Source organism: Xenopus tropicalis, chromosome 6 (genome assembly GCF_000004195.4).
Source record: "Xenopus tropicalis strain Nigerian chromosome 6, UCB_Xtro_10.0, whole genome shotgun sequence".
In the NCBI taxonomy this organism is placed as follows: domain Eukaryota; kingdom Metazoa; phylum Chordata; class Amphibia; order Anura; family Pipidae; genus Xenopus; species Xenopus tropicalis.
Genome location: NC_030682.2, coordinates 55,055,519 through 55,076,862, shown reverse-complemented (window position 1 = coordinate 55,076,862; position 21,344 = coordinate 55,055,519). Strand labels below are relative to the sequence as shown.

General features: G+C 39.0%; 2 protein-coding genes across 4 annotated transcripts in view; one reads left to right on the top strand and one right to left on the bottom strand.

The window, feature by feature from the left end:
* zdhhc3 (zinc finger DHHC-type containing 3) overlaps positions 1–2,156 on the bottom strand; it is a 29,054-nt gene extending 26,898 nt beyond the window's left edge. Inside the window, exon 1 of one of the 3 annotated variants that reach the window (XM_012964607.3) lies at positions 1,971–2,156. The gene's annotated coding sequence lies outside the window, so the exon portion shown is untranslated. Of the gene's footprint in view, positions 1–1,960 lie in introns of all 3 variants that reach the window. The other 2 variants (NM_001011290.1, XM_012964606.3) reach the window with 2 other exon arrangements.
* Positions 2,157–2,265: 109 nt separating this feature from the next.
* On the top strand, positions 2,266–20,352 carry exosc7 (exosome component 7). The gene is given in 8 exon segments (NM_001037265.1): positions 2,266–2,337; positions 3,623–3,724; positions 11,122–11,216; positions 15,058–15,223; positions 16,547–16,617; positions 18,777–18,900; positions 19,097–19,252; positions 20,203–20,352. Coding segments are annotated over 8 exon segments (876 nt in total). The 5' UTR covers positions 2,266–2,280; the 3' UTR covers positions 20,308–20,352.
* Positions 20,353–21,344: the final 992 nt, after the last annotated feature.

Below are 21,344 nucleotides of genomic sequence, written 5' to 3'. Positions count from 1 at the left end.
CCAGCATCTTTCTGCACTCCGCACCTCATCAAGCATAGCGCTCTTAGTTTTATAATCATATAAGCTGTGGTTCTCACCTAGGGGCCCAACCTAAAGATTGGTAATGCAAGATTTGTGAAGAATGTCAATTTGCTTTTTTTCTATTTGAAGGAGAGAGATTTATATTTATTGGATATTTGTTCTATTAAACATTTGTGCAACTTTGGCTAGCCGGCAAATACGGCAATCTGTAATCAATTATAACAATTTGTAAGGAGTCTTTAGGCAATTAATAGCTGTAAGAATGTTCTATATTGGGGATAATGCAGCCCCTTGTTGTAAAACATAAGGATATTAGAAGTCACAGAGAAGTTTAATAACCATAAAACAGGTACTTCACAGAAGGCAGAGTGTATTTATACAGGTCATGGAATTCCGAGGTTGAACTGTTGAAATCACTAAGTACCATTTATAAGGATATATCTAACAGGATATTTGTGGTGCTTGCATATTATAATAATATAATACACAAGAACCATACATATCCTATAAATGATATCCTTATAACTGGTGCTTGACGATGCCAATTCTGTCACGACTCCCTAAAACATGTAAGTTATAAAATAATGTACCCCCTGCTGTAAATATGAGGATATTAGAAGTCACTTTGGAGTTATGTGACCTGAATAAAAGAATTTGACCTTCGGCCTCATGCTTTTTATATGATCATGCAACTCCTCAGTAACTTAAAATATCCTTATATTTTACAGCAGGGGTCTCAAACTCGCGGCCCGCGGGCCATTTGCGGCCCTCGGTACAGTATTTTGTGGCCCGCACCAACGCCTTCTCAAAAGCAATGAATGGATCGCGATTTTTATTGCGATTCAAGGGATAATGCAAGGCACGGAGGGCGGGAGCTGCTGATTGCGGAAATGACGTTATGCCATCATAACAGTTATTATGGGAAGACGTTCTGTGTGCACAATTAGCTCCTTAGCAGCTAATTGTGCACACAGAACGTCTTCCCATAATAACTGTTATGATGGCATAACGTCATTTCCACAATCAGCAGCTCCTGCCCGCCGTGCCTTGCATTATCCCTTGAAAGCCAATTTTTTGTGAAATCCTTTATGCGGCCCAGCCTCATCCTGACCTGGCCCCCAGGTAAATTGAGTTTGAGCCCCCTGTTTTACAGTATGGGGAACATCATTCACAATATATTTTAAGGGCTCTGGCACACAGGGAGATTAGTCGCCCGCGGCAAAACTCCCTGTTCGAACATGTAAGTCGCCGGCGGGATGGCAGACGCGGCGGGGCGATTTGCGCAAAATCACCCCGCCGCGTGTGCCATCCCGCCGGCGACTTACATGTTCGCTGGTGGGATGGCAGGGGTAGGCAACTCGGGGAGATTAGTCGCCCGCGAACAGGGAGTTTTGCCGCGGGCGACTTATCTCCCCGTGTGCCAGAGCCCTAAAGGTTACTCCTGGCACTTCTGTATTCCCTTAGTAACAACAGTGTGAAGAGTAGAGTGTAAACACTGCACATGTTTCTAGTTACCTTGGCTTACAACAAAGCAGCTTTCCCTATACCATAAAAGACTAACCCAGTTTGATACTAACAGTCCCCTAAGCCTATGCCTAGAAATGCTATTTATCTCATGGTGAGTTTTAACTTTCACCTACTGATAAATATGCTTCTAAAAATCCCATAGGAACGAATAGGACTTTAGTGAGTTTTTTTATATTAAGCTCTAAACTCACATTTTGATTAATCTACCCCTAAATGTTGTAGCCCAATACAGGCAAAGGGCTAAAGATTCTAGCCCTATAGACAGTATGAGCCCTTGGCAGATTTGTAAAGCAATAATGCAGTCACATAGGGAGATAACTGCAGCACATTATTGATCACGGGTTGCTTTACTTCTCTGCCCATGACAACAGCAACAACGCTGCACGTCCTGTCATAAGCCTAAAGATCTCACCTCTACTTACTGGCAATGGCCTCTTCTTTTGAATTCTTCTTTATAGGCCAGTGTTTGCACCGGAGTTTCCCACAGAGTCGGTCCGACCCACTGGAGAAAGTGGGCGGGATGCAGGCAAAATGGGACAGATTATCACCACCGCACCCTCAGTTGCACAAGGAGGAGGAGAATAGGGAAATAACATTGGTCCGCAAGCTGATGAGATCAAGTTACTGGCAAGAAGCTTGCTGTCTTTAGGTATATTGGGGAAGGCGAGCCGTGCCGTCGCGGTTTGATGACGTTGCTTGCGCTCATTGGCGACTCTGCGGAGAACTGGCAGCATGGCTTCTGTGGTGCTGAGTGAAGCAGAGAAGATCTACGTTTTACATGGTGTTCAGGTGGGGATAACGCATATTTACGGTTTAGGCGGTTCCTACAAGCTAATGTGGATAATTATTGCTATTGTCCGTGACTGCATTTGGAGTCATCTGTAATTCCATAGTAATTGTATTGGACAGGCCTGGCACATTTGCATTTTTATTATAAGTTATCACTAAAATTCAATTTTAGTTATAAATGTTTAAACTTGTACACTTTACAAGTAATTATTTGAATACACAATACTTTAATTCATATAGATTAAATTAGAACACAGCACTTGCACGTTGAATTAACCAATTTATTGCAATTTCACTACACGCTCACCATTCCTTTTGGTCACAAGCTGTGCTTGTTTTTGATAAGCTTCCTTTATGCTGAGCCTTAAGATGGCCATACACGCACCGATAATATCGTACGAAACCTCATTTCGTACAATATTCGGTGCGTGTATCGTATGTCGGCGAGTTGACCGATATCGCAGGAAGCTGCTGATATCGGTCGACTCGCCGATCGGCCAGGTTAGGATCTCCCTTCAGCGCTGAATCGGCAGAAGGAGGTAGAAATCCTATTGTTTCTACCTCCTTACCTGCCAATTCAGCCCTAAATGGTGTGTGGCGGATCTGACGATGTTTCGTGCGACCGTTTGTCGCACGAAACATCGTCAGATCGCCACGTGTATGGCCAGCTTAACACAGGTGTTTTGTGCATGAGCTTTAAGTTTTTTATGGCTCAAAACACCTTAATGTGTAGCATATTCTACATTGTGAAACCCTTTTCCCATAACAGTTAACTTGTATGTGCACGTTTATATACACATTGGGGCACATTCATTAAAGTACGACAGGTCCAATTACAAAAAAATTGTATTTTTTTCAAAGTTTACAACTTTTGCGTATTTTCTGCCATATTTCCTTTAATTTGCGTGACTTTTTCGTACTTTGCAACAATTTGTGCGACAGAATCGTATTTGTTGCAACGAGTACGAAGGTTTCGGATTCATTCAAGCGATAAAATTAACGCACATCAGAAATTTTCGCATTCAATGTGAATTTTTCGCAATTTGTACTCGTAATTCGTACTTTAATGATCTGGCCCATTGTTTGTTAGTATTAACGCCTTTACTTTAAAAATAGTATATTTAGCGAATAATGTACCCACTATTGTATAAGGATATTATAGGTGCCGAGTCATGGAACTCCAAGGTGACTTCTAATATATTTTAATGCACCATGTGGCTCACACTTGCCTATACAAATATATTTATAATTTTTTTTTTCTTCTCTTATTATTTTACATATGTAGGATGACCTACGTACAGATGGCCGAGGGTGTGAAGACTACCGATGCATTGAGGTGGAGACTGATGTTGTGTCAAACACCACCGGATCTGCACGAGTGAAGATTGTAAGTGAGCTAAAATTTATTTCTAGAAATTAAAATATGCAGTGTTTTAATATATTACCAGACTGCACTATACTATGCATTATGTAATTATTACCCTTTACTTACATATTGTAAAACATATTTTAACATATTTGTAAAATGACTACCCTCAAGCATGGGAACTTAAATATATATAGGCAGGAAATAAAGAAATAGCATATACTTAGTGAAGTAGGCATGAGATCCAACCACTCTTCCCTGGACCAACAGTGTTGCAAGAAGATAATCGCAAATACTAACCTTTTATAAAATTAAAATCCCTAAGGAACATTTGTTTTAACAGAAAGGTAAAGTAAATGGTTACGTTGAGCTCTTCCAGCTAATTAAAATGTGTGATCTGCCATTTCTAGGGAATTCTTCAGTCAAAGGTAACAGCAGGTTTGATGGTTGGCCCTGGGCAATTGCGCCTTTTGCCCATATACTAATATATTAAATTTATAGCGCCAAAATTTTCCACAGCTCTTTACAGAAATTGTAATTCCCATCAGTCCCACCCCAGTGGGGCTTACAATCTAAGGTCCCCATCCCAATCACATATAGTAGGGCTAATTTTATCATGAGCCAATTAAGCTGCCTCTGTTTTTTTGAGTGTGGGAGGACGACACAAGCACTGAGAGAACATACAAGCTTGGGTTAGAATCTAACCTTACTCTAGGCATATATATATATATTGTATAATAGTAGAGTCATGGTGTTCAGAATATGCACACACAAGTCTTAGAGGTGATTAAGTAAATTACAAAGTTACAAAGCAATAACAGTGAAAACCTTATATACCATGTTTGGTGGGAACAGAACCAGGAATAATGACGTAGAACATCTTTAAAACATTGCTTTGCAGCTATACACAACAGTATATTCCCCTTGTAAGCAAGGAGAGGCATCGAAAAGCAAAACCTTTATGGCTAAATAAAAGTGTTAGTCTCGAGGTTGGTAAGAAGAAACGTGCTTTTAAAACATTGAAGTTAGCTGGGGCAGCAGAAACTTTCATCAGGTACAAGGAAGCAAATAAAGCATGCAAAGAAGCTATCAGGCAAGCTAAAATAGAGATGGAAAGGGGTATTGCAGGTAGGAGTAAAAAGAATCCAAAATTATTTTTTAATTTTGTGAATAGTTAAAAAAATGAAGCAAGAAGGGGTGGGAACATTATTATCACAGGGTGGTGGGGGTAAGTTGGTTGATGAGAAAGGGGAAAAAGCAGAAATTTTGAACTCTTAGTTTTCATCTGTCTATACATCTGAGGAGCCAGTTATGAAGGATTCCCTTTTAATATGCCCAGTTCTAGTAATTTAGCTACTGACGCATGGGTCACTCAGGAGGAAATTCAAAAGAGACTTGAACATGTAAAGGTCCAGGACCGGATGGGATTCATCCCAGGGTTTAAATGAACTGAGCGCTGTGATTGCCAAGCCTCTTCACATAATTTTTCAGGATTCGTTGAGGTCTGGCATGGTGCCATTATTTAAAAAGGGATCCCGCTCTCAGCCTGAAAACTATAGGCCTGTTAGTCTGACATCAGTAGTAGGAAAGCTTTTGGAAGGGGTTATAAGGGATAGGGTACTTGAATACATTGCAGTTCACAATACTATTAGTTTGTGCCAGCATGGTTTTATGCGTAACAGATCTTGCCAGACTAATTTAGTCGCAGGAACCTTGATGCTGGAATGGCAGTTGATGTCATCTGCTTGGACTTTGCTAAAGCATTTGATACAGTACCTCACAGAAGGTTAATGATCAAATTGAGGAATATTGGCCTAGAACATAATATTTGTAATTGGATAGAGAACTGGCTGAAGGATAGATTACAAAGAGTGGTGGTAAATGGAACTTTTTCTAATTGGACCAGTGTGGTTAGTGGAGTACCGCAAGGGTCAGTCCTTGGTCCTTTACTATTTAACTTGTTTATTAATGACCTGAAGGTGGGCATAGAGAGTACTGTTTCTATTTTTGCTGATGACACTAAATTGTGCAAAACTATAAGTTCCATGCAGGATGCTGCCGCTTTGCAGAGCGATTTGACAAAATTGGAAAACTGGGCAGCAAGCTGGAAAATGAGGTTCAATGTTGACAAGTGCAAAGTTATGCACTTTGGTAGGAATAATATAAACACAAACTATCTCCTGAATGGTAGTTTGTTGGGGATAATTAATGGAGAAGGATCTTGGGTTTTTTGTAGATAACAAGTTGTCTAATTCCAGGCAGTGTCATTCTGTGGCTACTAAAGCAAATAAAGTGCTGTCTTGCATAAAAAAGGGCATTGACTCAAGGGATGAAAACATAATTTTGCCACTTTGTAGGTCCCTGGTAAGGCCTCACCTTAAGTATGCAGTGCAGTTTTGGGCTCCAGTCCTTAAGAAGGATATTAATGAGCTGGAGAAAGTGCAGAGACGTGCAACTAAACTGGTAAAGGGGATGGAAGATTTAAGCTATGAGGTTGGGGTTGTTTTCTCTGGAAAAGAGGCACTTGCGAGGGGATATGATTACTCTGTACAAGTACATTAGAGGGGAATATTGGCAGATGGGGAGTGTTCTTTTTTTTCCCCATAAAAACGATCAATGCACCAGAGGCCACCCCTTTAGATTAGAAGAACAGAGCTTTCATTTGAAGCAGCGTAGGTGGTTTTTCACGGTGAGGGCAGTGAGGCTGCGGAATGCCCTTCCTAGAGATGTGGTAATGGCAGATTCTGTTAATGCCTTTAAGAGGGGCCTGGATAAGTTTTTGAACAAGCAGAATATCCAAGGCTATTGTGATACTAATATCTACAGTTAGTATTAGTGGTTGTATAGATTGGTAAGTATAGGTTGTGTGTGCTGGGTTTACTTGGATGGGTTTAACTTGATGGACTATGGTCTTTTTTCATCCCTATGTAACTATGTAGACACGTAAAGCATGTGCTTTACCAATCAACGTGAAACTAGCCGCCATGGACGTCTTCTCACTGTATACAGTTATACCAACCAATGAGGGCCTAAATGTAGTGAAAGAAGCTCTCTCCAATTCTCCAGACCGGCAACGTTCAAACTCTGAATTTCTTCTTGAACTGTTGGAACTCTGCTTAACTATGAACTATTTTAAGTTCAAATTCTCATATTTTCTACAAATAGGTGGCACAAGTATGGGTTCCAGCGTTGCTCCTTCGTATGCCAATTTATTCATGTCACACTATGAACAGACTCATATCATGCCTACATATGGTACACACATATATATACAGTGGATATCAAAAGTCTACACACCCCTGGTAAAATGTTAGGTTCCTGTGCTGTATAAAAATGAGACAAAGATAAATCATTTTAGATCTTTTTCCAACTTTAATGTGACCTATAAACTGTACCACTCAATTGAAAAACAAACTGAAATCTTTTAGGTGGAGGGAAGAAAACCAAAAAAAATAAAATGTGGTTGCATAAGTGTGCACACCCTCTTCTAACTGGGGATGTAGCTGTGTTCAGAATTAAGCAATCACATCAAAATCATGTTAAATAGGAGTCAGCATACACCTGCCATCATTTAAAGTGCCTCTGATTAACCCCAAATAAAGTTCAGCTGCTCTATATGGTCTTTCCTGACATTTTAGTCGCAACCCGCAGTAAAAGCCATGGTCCCCAGAGAGCTTCCAAAGCATCAGAGGGATCTCATTGTTAAAAGATATCAGTCAGGGGAAGGGTACAAAAGAATTTCCAAGGCATTAGATATACCATGGAACACAGTGAAGACAGTCATCATCAAGTGGAGAAAATATGGCACAACAGTGACATTACCAAGAACTGGACGTCCCTCCAAAATTGATGAAAAGACGAGACGAAAACTGGTCAGGGAGGCTACCAAGAGGCCTACAGCAACATTAAAGGAGCTGCAGGAATATCTGGCAAGTACTGGCTGTGTGGTACATGTGACAACAATCTCCTATGCTCTTCATGTCTTCATGTCATAACTCTATCACTGGTTGAAGATACTGTCCATGCTGTGCGTGTGTAGCATGTACCGCAGATGACATCACTTGGCTCCGTATTTTGTCTCTACACAACCGGATTCTGCCTGATCTGTAAGTAGCACTGTCTGCATGGCCTGCTGCTTCCGACTGCACATGTATCACTGTGCCCGGCCTGCCTGCAAAGCCAACTCTTCCTATAGGTCAGTTGAGTTTTACTGACTGCCTCACGGACCTATAGGAAACGATAGAAAGGCACCGAGTGTTCAGTATACAAGCAGGTGTCAGGGTAGCCTGTTGGGTTGCCGGGGGCAGCGGGAATCACTAGGAAAGGGTCCGGGACTTGAGTATAAGCCGAGGGTGACTTTTTCAGCACATTTTGTGTGCTGAAAAACTCTGCTTATACTCCAGTATATATGGTATGTTATACTGGAAAGTGTCTAAGTAGACTTAGGAATATTCTTGACCATGTATTTGTACCATTTTACTGCCACATTCATTAATGTATAGAAACACGCCAATCTATAATGGACATTGAAAAACCTCATATTTTTTATTTACTATGTAACGTTTTTGTGTATATAGTATATCACTTGTTCTTTTCTTTTTCACCTGTGGTGTACAAATGCTTTCTATTTTATTGAAACACTGTTCCCGCCAAACATGGTATATAAGGATTTCACTGTTATTGCTTTGTAACTTTGAGATAGACTGGGTTGCCAGCCGAAACGTTAGTTCTGTGCCACTAAATAAAAATGTACTTAATCACTTCTATGACTTGTGTGTGCGGATTCTGAACACCGTGAATCTACTAAAAATCTTTTTGAAGGACTGCACCCAGGAACCACATATATACATACATATATATACATACACGTTTTTCGCTATGATCGATCCGGTAATCTCTCTCCTCTGCCACCTATACTACTAGTGCTGTGCCTATCTTTACTGTTGGACTGCCTTTCTCCAATGTGCTAACGTTCTCTGTCCGATTGTGTTGTTCTCTCCTGTGTGCACCTCTTAACGATCGAGTGCCTTATACAGTTTATCTGCTTACTTGTTCTACTTACTATTTGCCTTTGATCATTTATTTTTACACAATTTGTTTCTTCTGGTTACTATGACTACCACTATTCTTTTTGGCGCCCTTTTTTGTTGAGGTGGGTTTTTAAGGGGGTGGGTTCCTACTGTCTCTTGGTTTTTTTCCCTGAGGAAGAGCACAGTTAGTGCTTGAAACGTTGGATCTCTTTCCTTAAATAAATTTGATAATTTTTGTCAAGTCCTGGTGTGTGCAGCTTATTTTCTTACTTTATATTTTTTTGCTAGCACCCTGGGCATTTGAACTTCTATAGGGTGTGCTCCGTTTGTTCTTGCTACATATATACATACATATATACATACAGTGGCTTGCAAAAGTATTCGGCCCCCATGAACTTTTCCACATTTTGTCACATTACAGCTACAAACATGAATCAATTTTATTGGAATTCCACGTGAAAGACCAATACAAAGTGGTGTACACGTGAGAAGTGGAACGAAAATCATACATGATTCCAAACATTTTTTACAAATAAATAACTGCAAAGTGGGGTGTGCGTAATTATTCAGCCCCCTGAGTCAATACTTTGTAGAACCACCTTTTGCTGCAATTACAGCTGCCAGTCTTTTAGGGTATGTCTCTACCAGCTTTGCCCATCTACAGACTGAAATCCTTGCCCATTCTTCTTTGCAAAACAGCTCCAGCTCAGTCAGATTAGATGGACAGAGTTTGTGAACAGCAGTTTTCAGATCTTGCCACAGATTCTCGATTGGATTTAGATCTGGACTTTGACTGGGCCATTCTAACACATGGATATGTTTTGTTTTACACCATTCCATTGTTGCCCTGGCTTTATGTTTAGGGTCGTTGCCCTGCTGGAAGGTGAACCTCCGCCCCAGTCTCAAGTCTTTTGCAGACTCCAAGAGGTTTTCTTCCAAGATTGCCCTGTATTTGGCTCCATCCATCTTCCCATCAACTCTGACCAGCTTCCCTGTCCCTGCTGAAGAGAAGCACCCCGAGAGCATGATGCTGCCACCACCATATTTGACAGAGGGGATGGTGTGTTCAGAGTGATGTGCAGTGTTAGTTTTCCGCCACACATAGCGTTTTGCATTTTGGCCAAAAAGTTCCATTTCGGTCTCATCTGACCAGAGCACCTTCTTCCACATGTTTGCTGTGTCCCCCACATGGCTTGTGGCAAACTGCAAATGGGACTTCTTATGGTTTTCTGTTAACAATGGCTTTCTTCTTGCCACTCTTCCATAAAGGCCAACTTTGTGCAGTGCACGACTAATAGTTGTCCTATGGACAGATTCCCCCACCTGAGCTGTAGATCTCTGCAGCTCGTCCAGAGTCGCCATGGGCCTCTTGGCTGCTTTTTTGATCAGCACTCTCCTTGTTCGGCCTGTGAGTTTAGGTGGATGGCCTTGTCTTGGTAGGTTTACAGTTGTGCCATACTCCTTCCATTTTTGAATGATCGCTTGAACAGTGCTCCGTGGGATGTTCAAGGCTTTGGAAATCTTTTTGTAGCCTAAGCCTGCTTTAAATTTCTCAATAACTTTATCCCTGACCTGTCTGGTGTGTTCTTTGGACTTCATGGTGTTGTTGCTCCCAATATTCTCTTAGACAACCTCTGAGGCCGTCACAGAGCAGCTGTATTTGTACTGACATTAGATTACACACAGGTGCACTCTATTTAGTCATTAGCACGCATCAGGCAATGTCTATGGGCAACTGACTGCACTCAGACCAAAGGGGGCTGAATAATTACGCACACCCCACTTTGCAGTTATTTAATTGTAAAAAATGTTTGGAATCATGTATGATTTTCGTTCCACTTCTCACGTGTACACCACTTTGTATTGGTCTTTCACGTGGAATTCCAATAAAATTGATTCATGTTTGTGGCTGTAATGTGACAAAATGTGGAAAAGTTCAAGGGGGCAGAATACTTTTGCAAACCACTGTACATACATACATACATACATACATACATACATACATACATACAATTAAAGGCTTAAGGGGTACAAAGTCTTAAAAGTGCACAAATAGCCATTCTGCAAATTACGCCTACCCAAGGCAGGTGTTAAATACAGGCCTACTTTGTACTGCACCCTGCACCTTGTACTGTATGTGTCATCAAGCCCAATGCAGAAATAGTGCAGCCAAATGCCTTCGCTTCTGTCACAACACAACATATATATTTTAATAAATGAGGCAGTACAATAGTCCATTGTGACTAATAGCATATTTCTAAAATCAGCACATTAAGATATGTTGTCCAGAACCAGTTTTTTTTTTTTCTGTAATTCCTTGTTTTATCTATAGCATACATATTTGTATAATAGATATTATATATGTGCTTCATTTTTTGCATGGTATAGGGCCACACAGATGTTCTTGTTGGAGTTAAAGCAGAAATGGGGACACCAAAGCTGGAACGGCCTGGAGAAGGTTACCTGGAATTCTTTGTTGACTGGTCAGTGACAAAGTCTCTAGGGGCGAAACACGCATCAGGCGTAGCATGAGATGTGAATATAGCAGTACCTAATACTGTGGAATTGAGAAGATTCCATGTGTAAGGATATACAATTCTTACAATCTTTCGTTCTACATATATGATGACCTCAAAGAGGTGCCTGCTGCTCATTCCTGATTGATTTTAATTGGAGCAGAGGCAGTGAGCGTGCCCAGTACAGGGGTGATGCTGCCATGATGCGAGTTGAGACACCCGCCTCAGGCGGCAGCACCGGACAAGTTACCAGAGGCAGCAAAAAGCTGCTCCTGGTAACTTAAGTGTTGAAATTCCGATTTCTAAATCGGAAATTTGGCTCTCTGCACTAGCGATGCAACCCCCCTCTGACGTGGAAAAGCTATGCATGGGGAGAGCAAGGGGGGCGGCTTCAACTTGCCCGCCTCAGGTGGCCTGGATCCCATGAGGCGCGCTGGCCCAGTAGGCTCTAGATGAGGGACAGAACTTTACTCTAGACTAGGAAGTCAGGAAAAGAGAGATACCATTAAGCTGCTTGTAATAGAGAAACAAATCTTCATGCAGGGAGAAAGGTATGTTATTTTGGGGACTGTTTAGAGTCATTTGAGGGGATTTTAAAATAAAGTGCCTATCCTTTAAATGTGCAGTATATAGCCAGTGCTTGAAAGCAAAGGAAAACTAGAAGAAAGCAAATGATAAAGGCACATAACTATTTTGCAGAATAACTGATATTGTGAAATACAGAGCACCTGAGGCAATTAAGGAACTGAACTTTGGTCCTTGAAGGCACCACAACGGTTTCCCTTTGTCTTTTCTTAGGATTCTCAACGCTTTCACAACATTCTGGCTGATGGTTATCATGGTTTGTGTAACTGTTCCTTAAATGCAGTATAATTTTGTGTAATGGTGACATGCTGTTATTATGTAGTGTAATGATAATCATTAGCTTTTGTAAAAAAAAAAAAATTGCAATGTCTTATAATCTCTGTAGATAGTAATTAACAAATTGCTCTATTTTTTGTATACTATTGTTATAGAATTATAAGGGCACATCACAGTTGGTACTTTTAGAGAGGAAAATGAATGTTACATTTTCCTCATGCTGATCGTTAATCTTCTCTGACTGTTTTAATATAATTGGGTTAATGTTATTTTATCAGCGACCTGCTTAGCACAATGCAGTATTAAGTAGGCTGCATATGAAAAAATCTCATTATTTGGCAAAGTCGCCAAACAAGTGGATCTTTCCTTAATATGCCACCTTGAGGCTGTCCTTAATATGCCACCTTGAGGCTGTCAGAGCAAGGACAGCATCAACACACCCATGCGGTCTACATCCCAACAGAATTTTTTAAACCTCCCTGATTAACATCAGGACAATTTTCAGCCATATAACAGTCGGGCCAGTAGTAGGGCCCCAAACACAGGCAGATAAGCTGACGACTAAATCTGAATGGTCCGAATCAGCAGCTTAATTTAGCCCATGTATGGCCACCTTCAGACAACCAGCAGTGCCATGAATTTGAGTTGCATTGGGTTTCTAGACTTAGTGCAAACTTTCTACGTACATTTTGTTGCACCTAATTTGAGTGCAGCAAGTACAGTAGATATATGAATGTATCCTAGACCACAAACAACAGGAATTTAACCAGTCTTCTAAGTCTATTGAATGAAAATATTTGATTAATCTTTGATTAATACTGAATTCCTCTTCTGACAAGTCAGGTGTGTGAGTCACTGGCTATTCTGAAGGAAGTTTTCCTAAATTGTAAAATCCATATTACTGGCGTAGTGCTGTGCACATAACCTTACGTGTCTGTAGTGTGGGTGTGTAATCCAAACAAAGGAATGATACAATTAGGTGTTATTACTACCTCTTAATAAAGGAAAGTGTTCTAAATAGTAGTTAATGATTGTGCGAAGTGAGAGTAAATCAGAGCGCACAGATATACTCTCGATGCCTGTAATCCTAAGGGCAGGGCCAAACAAATCATCTAAAAATGCAAGCTGAAACCTAATTTGCACAGTGCCAATGCCTAAGTTTTTATTTTTCTAAGTAATAGTTATCTTTGCTGTGGTAGTGACCAGGACAACTTTTTCTTTTTGCATAAATTGATTAATAATGTTAACATGATGAGTTAATCCCACCAGACACTGTAAATGGAAGTGACAACTAGCACTGAACTAGTAAAGGTCAGCAATGCTCCTCTGTCGCTATTCCAAAAAGTACACTAACACCATTTCTGCAATATGTGTCCAGGTGCCATAAAGCCTTATAGCAATCTCCTTATTTATACAGATGCTCCATCTAGTGGCCATATCTTCTGAATTAATATGAACATGGGATTTTACTTTTTATTTAGGAAAAGGCTTTTATAAAAAAAAAATTATATTTATATATTTAATTTTATATATTTTTAACTTTTGGGCATATTTAAGACGCTGCTAAAGGTCACTGTAGACGTTGGCTGTACATTTTGGGTATAGAACCTTTTACAGAATTAAACAAGATTGCTATGTTTTAGAGATGCTTGGTTTCCCTCTAAGTATATTGTGGACTAATGCAAGTGTTCTATTTATCATAATTATTTGGCCATTGTGTGCAACTGGTTCATTATGGTATAGGGGGTAAGTTTATTTTGAAGTTAGGAAAATAAAATGATATAATATTAGGTCTTCACAAGTAAGTTTTCTTTACACAAGGAAAGCTAAATACAAGTTATTTGTCAGTCCTTGCTTTTTCAGTTATAGGAAGGTTTTATGTAGCAAGAGTATTATATTAAGTATTATTAATGTCATATAAGGTGATTTTCCTGCATTTTAACTTACTAATTGTAAGTACCCACTGGGCCAGCAGCTGATGGGTGTGTGAAGTGTCACAGAGCATTGGTAGGTTGTAATGGCAAGGGATTCTGTTATCTTGGGGGTTGATAGGATACTTAGTTTCCTGGTACCTACAGAACTTTGTCTTCAGCGTTTCAGTGTGACACAATTTCAGTGTGACAATGTTTTTAAAAATGTTATTGATGCCACAGTCTAAGACAATCTGTGCCCCATTACAACATTGTACTGGCGTCCTACATCCTTCAGTTCCAGGTTTCTCTTTGATGTATTCAATTGCACATTTTCACTGGCAACACATGGCTCAATCAGGACAGTTTGCAAAAATGAATGTATAATGCCCCATAATGACCACTGGTTCAAATCAGTCTTAAATATGATTTATTAGTAAAAGAAATTTATGAAGATAAATTGCTGGTTTATATTTAAAAATATGGAGTATACCCCCCATACCACTTTACTAATAGTAGCAATGTACCCTTATGCAAAGTGGGATAGGAGTGTACTCCATATTTTTAAATATAAGCCAGCAATTTATCTTCATAAATTTCTTCTACCAATAAATCATACTCAAGACTGATTTGAACCAGTGGTTTAAGCTGTTAACTAGTTAGTGGAAATATATGCATATATACACACACTTTGAGATTATATTTTTGTTAGTTGTTAGGCTGTCAAATTGTGGGAAGCACATTATTTGTTATGCATGGTTACTAAACTATATTTGAAATCACACTTCATTAATTGCCCATTAAAATTATTGTGCCAGGAAGAGGCAGTGCCAGTGACATGTACTATTCCAGGGCTGTGGCCACACATTTATTAGGAGACTGGTAAAACTTTTACTGCTTTTCAACAGTAAAATGTCACATCAATAATATTTTCCCCTGCAGATTGAAAAAACAACTTACAGCCAGTTAGAGGAATCTTCAGGTTAATATTCTGCTAATAATATGTATTGATGTATTTCTAATATGGTTTGTTTTAGTTCTGCTAATGCCACTCCAGAGTTCGAAGGGCGAGGGGGAGAGGAGCTGGGTGCAGAAATCGCGTTCATGCTGTATAAAATATTTGATAATCGAAGCAGCATTGATCTTGAATCACTTTGCATCCAAGAACGTGAGCATTGCTGGGTCCTCTACGTTGATGTTTTGGTGAGTAAAAAGGAGCAGGTATTTGTGTATTTGGATGACTGTTTCACTTGACACATGCTTGTTTTTCCTGCCCTAAAAACTTGACACTATAATATACCCTGTATTTTTTGTGCTCAGATTGAAAGGAAACCATGATAGTCTTGTTTGCCCTGGGACCATTTTCCCCACGGTTTTTAGGCCTGTATAATGCAACACCTTGTTAGATTCTGAAGTGATGGTTTCTGAGACTAGACTCTCTCTCTCTCTCTCTGCTTGTCATAATGGGTGGTGCACAGATTCATTGGAAGGCAGAGGGGCTTCAGTTCCCAAAGGCATATACAATAAAGTGTGTAAGCCAACACTACTGGTACAATAAAGCAGTGGCAGTAGCCTAAGGGGTTATTTATACAAATATAAGGATTGTGTTTTTTGTTAAAGTATAAAAAGCAAAATGTTGTCAAAAAAGACTCTTCAAGTAAAAGTTGGCATGGTTCAATAAAAGCCAAGAGGAATATTCTTAAGCAGTTATATTTATTTTTCCAGTTTATGAAAACATTCAAGATTTTCAGCCTCATTGAAAATTAATGGAACAATGTGATTCTCACTGATGTGTGATTTTTTTAAATATATAAGCTAGTGTTCGCATTAAAAAATGCAAAAAGTTTCAAGGTTGTGGGTTTTTTTTCCCCAATCTCAACTTTTGATAAATCAGCACTGTGATTTAATTTGGACTTTCGATGGAATTAATGAATTGAAAAATTCATGATTAAATACCATTATCCCTTTCCTTTTTAAAAAAAGGTTCCCAAATAAATACATTTTAACAACAAAACATTTTTTTTTTTTTAACAATTGTAATTATTATTGTATGTTGTACATAGTAGACTGACCAATCACTAGGTAATTGATTGTCTAAAACTATAAATTAAAGAAGGGTTCGATATTAAATATATTTTTTCTTAGAGATTAACATTTGAGGTTGTAATTCATTTATTGCCGTAAGGTAATTTGAACAACATTGTTTTTTCAGTCCTAAATCTTAGACTGTGACTATTCAGTAGTAGGATTGCTCTTTGTCTCCATAAAAGACTTCATTCAGCAGTCTCTGCTCTTGCCAGATATTTGACTTGTTTTCTAATTTTCCTTTGTTGTGCCTGTTTAAACTTAGCTCTGTTGCCATCTCCTTGAACAGAACAAGTTCCTTATTACTAATGCTAAACTGGCACATTGTGTTGAATGGAAAAAGGAAAGTGAATCATTTTCTCTGTACTGAGGACCATAACCTTGTTTATGGTGGTACTATTGTGTTGTCCTTAACCATTTTAATTGTAATTCTCATTGCAGCTTTTGGAGTGTGGTGGAAACCTCTTTGACACAATCTCAGTTGCCGTAAAGGCAGCTCTGTTTAATGCAAGGTAAGGAATCATTTTTCTATGTATCTATACTTAAATTGCTTGCTTTTTGTTTTGTAGCAGCAACCAGAACTTTGGAGGCTGCTTCCACTTGGCCTTAAGTAACTGTGGAACTGTGATTGCTATCCAAAGATGTACACTTGTATGCTTTTCAGTCATAGGTGCCAAAGTAGGTGTGGCGTGTTCCATTCTCTCCAATGAGAATGAGCCAGGTGCATTATGATCACAATAGCACTGACCTGACCATTTTGGTTTTTTGTGGAGGTTTTTTTTTTTTTTTCCTTTTAGCCACCTTACTATACTGTTATGATAACTTTTATTGCAAACAGAGATCGTACTTAAACATAGCTTTAAATCCACTTTACAAATACATTTAAATGAGAAGGAAAGGCTAATAAAGAGTTAATCTCAAGCTGCAGGCATACCTTCGGTTCTCTCAATAGCGTCCTTAAGTCTCCCTATATTTCACCTGTTGATGACCAGATGATCAGAAGCCAAACAGGAAGAAAAAACGCTGAGGTGTGTAAAGAAAGTTCCCATAATGCCTCTCTCCTGCACCAAGAGCAAGACCGGTGTACATGCTCAGTTAGTTAGACTATGGGGCACATTTACTAACCCACGAACGGGCCGAATGCGTCCGATTGCGTTTTTTTCGTAATGATCGGTATTTTGCGATTTTTTTCGTATTTTTGCGTTTTTTTCGGTGTGTTTACGATTTTTGCGAATAAACGCAAGTTTTTCGTAGCCATTCCGAAAGTTGCGCAAAGTCGCGATTTTTTCGTAGCGTTAAAACTTGCGCGAAACGTTGCGCCTTTTAAGTTTTAACGCTACGAAAAAGGCGTGACTTTTCGCGCAAGTGTTAACGCTATGAAAAAATTGCGACTTTGCGCAACTTTCGTAATGGCTACGAAAAACTCGCGTTTTTTTGCAAAAATCGTAAAGACGCCGAAAAAATCGCAAAAAATAAGAAAAAGTCGCAAAATGTTCGTTTTCCAATCGGAATTTTTCGGATTCGAATTCGTGTCTTAGTAAATCAGCCCCTATGAGTCCGCTTCCTGCTGATTGGCTCAGATCCACATTCCTAAGGGGGGGGAGTGAGTTCTTAGCATTCTTGAGGGAGAGGGGAGTGAGCTGCGTGTCTCTGGCAGATGAAAACAGACACAAGAAATCTTTTTACAGAGAACTCAGTGCAGCGTTTCTGTGAGTGCTTACGGCTGTATTTACATAGACCTTTCTGATAAAGCTTACTTAGATTTTACCTTTCTTTCTTCTTTAAATGTATATCGGAATTTTCTATTTATATATTTGATGGCATTTATATGGTGCTAACACATTTCTGCAGCACTTTACAAAGATTATAGATCATTCACATCAGGCTCTGCCCTGTTTGCAATCTAAGGTCCCTATGACATCCACAAAGTTCCTTAGAATTAGATTTTCTTTTATTAGACAAAATCTTGTTTTGAGTTGACATCCCCTATAAAAACAAGTTGCTTAAAGCACCCAAAACAGCCCAGCGTGACACTTCCCTACACAAACTTACATATTTTATAATGCTTTATTCTTTATCCCTCTGCTTTTCCTTTGACGTAGTTTTTCTCTATGTTGCATGTTAGCACACCCCTGTAATATAACAGGCAGTCAATGCAAAAAATGTTTCTGATGTTCTCTGCTTAGCATTTGGAAACAATAGAATCCACATGTTCAGTTAGAGAGAAACACATTTTCCTATGCTCAGCAGTCAGTGGCTCAAGTTGCGACATGCAGCGCTTAGTCCTAAACCATATTATGTGTACTATGTCAACCCTTAGGCTAATGCCTCATGGAGAGATTAGTCGCTGCTGATAAATCACTGCTACAGCAGGCAACTAAATGTGCTGTAATGGATTCTATTTCATTAACTGGCCTCTGATTGCCACTTCATCTGAATTCAGCTTGGTTTTGTTTCAGCTAGTGTGGTTTTTTTTTTAATTGGAAATTTAAATAAGCTTCCACTTAATTAGATGTGTAATGTAGACTCCTGCATGCCCAGAAGAGTAAAATATGTACAGAATTTACAGCAAAGTGTACATTATTTCCTATAAAACAAACTGGAATTATCCATGGTTCTTGTGGCTTATACCAAGATATACTGCAAATTACTACTGTAACTGTTTGTTTAGAATACCTAAAGTGCGAATATTGGAAGATGATGAAGGTGGGAAAGACTTCGAACTGTCAGATGATCCCTATGACTGTGTGCGACTGAATGTTGTTAATGTTCCCTGCATTGTAACACTGAGTAGGGTAAGTATCAACTGTTTTATTTGTGACTTTAAACGTAACAAGGGTATTAAAAAAAAAAAAAAAAAAAAAATCAGCTCAGTCTTTTCAAATACATAAGAATGCCATTGTTTCAGGCTTATAAAAATAATATATTAAGTAAAAACAAAAAGAAGTATCTGATATTGATAAGCTTAATTTGTATTTGTGTAATTTACAGATAGGCCATCGACATGTTGTAGATGCCACATTACAGGAAGAAGCCTGTTCTGTGGCCAGTCTCCTCATTGCAGTGACCAGCAAAGGTATCCTGACTTGCATGAGGAAAATAGGGAAAGGCAGTCTTGATCCTGAGAGCATCTTTGAAATGATCGAGGTAAGAAACTTCCAAAACAGAAATCACAAATATATTATAAACAGAACTGTGTATATTAGAAAGCCATTAAAATATGTAGTAGGTTTATTGAATTTGGAGGAATGGAAATTGTGATTGTGAACTTTTTTACCACAGTTCTGAAGTGTTAACTGCTTTAACAAACATTCTCAATAACTGTAACTGCAAGTGAGAGGGAGCGCCATAACTCATCCTCTAACATTGCTTTGCTTTCTCCAGATGAGCTTTAATTATTAAAGAATTCATTTTCATTCCAAAAGGCAAACTCTCCCATAAATCTGCAGCTTATGCACTTCGATTTCTGTTGCATACCCCAGATTCTGTGTCATGATAGCTAAAATACAAAGTTTGAATCCAAGCTTTAGGACTTGCAATACCTATGCTCTTAAAATTCATTTGGGGAGAAAGTTGAAAGTTAGGAACTGCCCCGATGGTTATAATTGCTTACCTGATGCCACAGGTAAAAACTGTGCTGGCCTGAAGTATGTTTTTTAGAAGCTGATCTACTGCAATCTTTCTCCACTTTCCTGTCTGAAAAAAGTCTGTTTTTTGCGAATAAGTTCAGCTTTCAATCTACAATACATGTACCTGCCCAGAGTGGAATGAAGAGAAAATGGGAAAAAAAAGAAGGTGGTATTGATGGACTACAGAAATACCCTAGCCTGGTGCAGTTTTTAGCATGGAGCATATTACAGTGTGTAAGCCAACATCACCAGTGTGTTGCCTATAGCAACTTGTAGGTGACCCAGCCAATCAAATTGCTGATTGGCTTCTATGGGCAGCATCGCCAGTGATGTTGGCTTTCAGACTATAATAAATATGCCACTAAATTGTGGGTGTCTTATGAAATGGTGTACTTTCTAGGTTTAGTGTGAATATTTGTAAATGTTGTTTCATCAGAAGCATTTTCTTTTCTTTTTGTTTTTCTTTAGACAGGGAAACGTGTTGCTAAATCATTACATACATCTCTACAGAGTGCATTAAATCAAGAAGAAAGCTTAGGAAAAAAGCGCCAAAAGATTGGATTTTTGCGATAAGTTTAACTGAAGATCTCAGTTGCAATAAAGTGTTTTTTTTGTTTTATACATTTTGTCTGTGCATTATTATTATGCTTGCTAAATGTAAGTGGATATTCAGGTGCAAGTTTCCAGCCCCATAGACCTCAGAATCTAAGTTTTAGGCTAAAGGCTCAAGGACATAAGGGCTCTTACACACAGACATATTAATGCGTTAGATGCACATTTGAGAGGTACATTTGGGCACATGAGCTAGTGAATTCCATTTTATTCTGTCTAGTTATACCCACAAGGCTTTGGACCTGGGTTTTACTGCAGTAGTGTTTTGAAATGCATGGTGAAATAAAAAAAAAACCACTTTGACTTGACACCTATGGGGGCCCTAAAGTGAGTCCAGTGACTTAAAGCAAAAAGGAATCTTTTAGTAAATATTTATTTATTTTAACTCAAGGCTAGTATAGTTTGGCAGAATGTGCTCCAAGTGTTGCTATGTAGCAGTTAACCTGTGTGCCTCAATTTACACATCTCACCCCCCCTCCATATTGAAATTTGTCTGCAGAATGAGGTGTAAAATAGTTCTACATCAGTACTCTGTATTTGACAGATTGATTTAAATCTGTTATTCAAAAGTTGTACTCTGCATTTAGCCATTTTAGACATGGCTTATGAGGCTTTTTCACCATTATGCTGCTATCAGGGAGCACCACGGTAGTCAAAACACTGTTCTGCACCTGATTCCCATTAAATGAATGGGAAAACACTGCCTGTGTCAGATGTTTGTTAGTTGGAGGCTGCTCAGAAAATCCAAGGCACAGTGTTTCCCATTATGTCAAGGGCATTTTGACCACAACATTTCTCAAGGCTTTGAATTGCTTAATGCTTTGGCCTTCAGTAGATTTAACAACAGGAAGACTGAAAAGGAAATAGCCTGTGCGTTACAAATTTGAAAGACAAAACTGAAAAAAGCCAAATTTGCAAAACAAATTTAAAGCATTTTAGTTTAAAAGGAATGTATGTGTTTTCCATGGAGATTAGTAACATTAATTCACCACCTACAC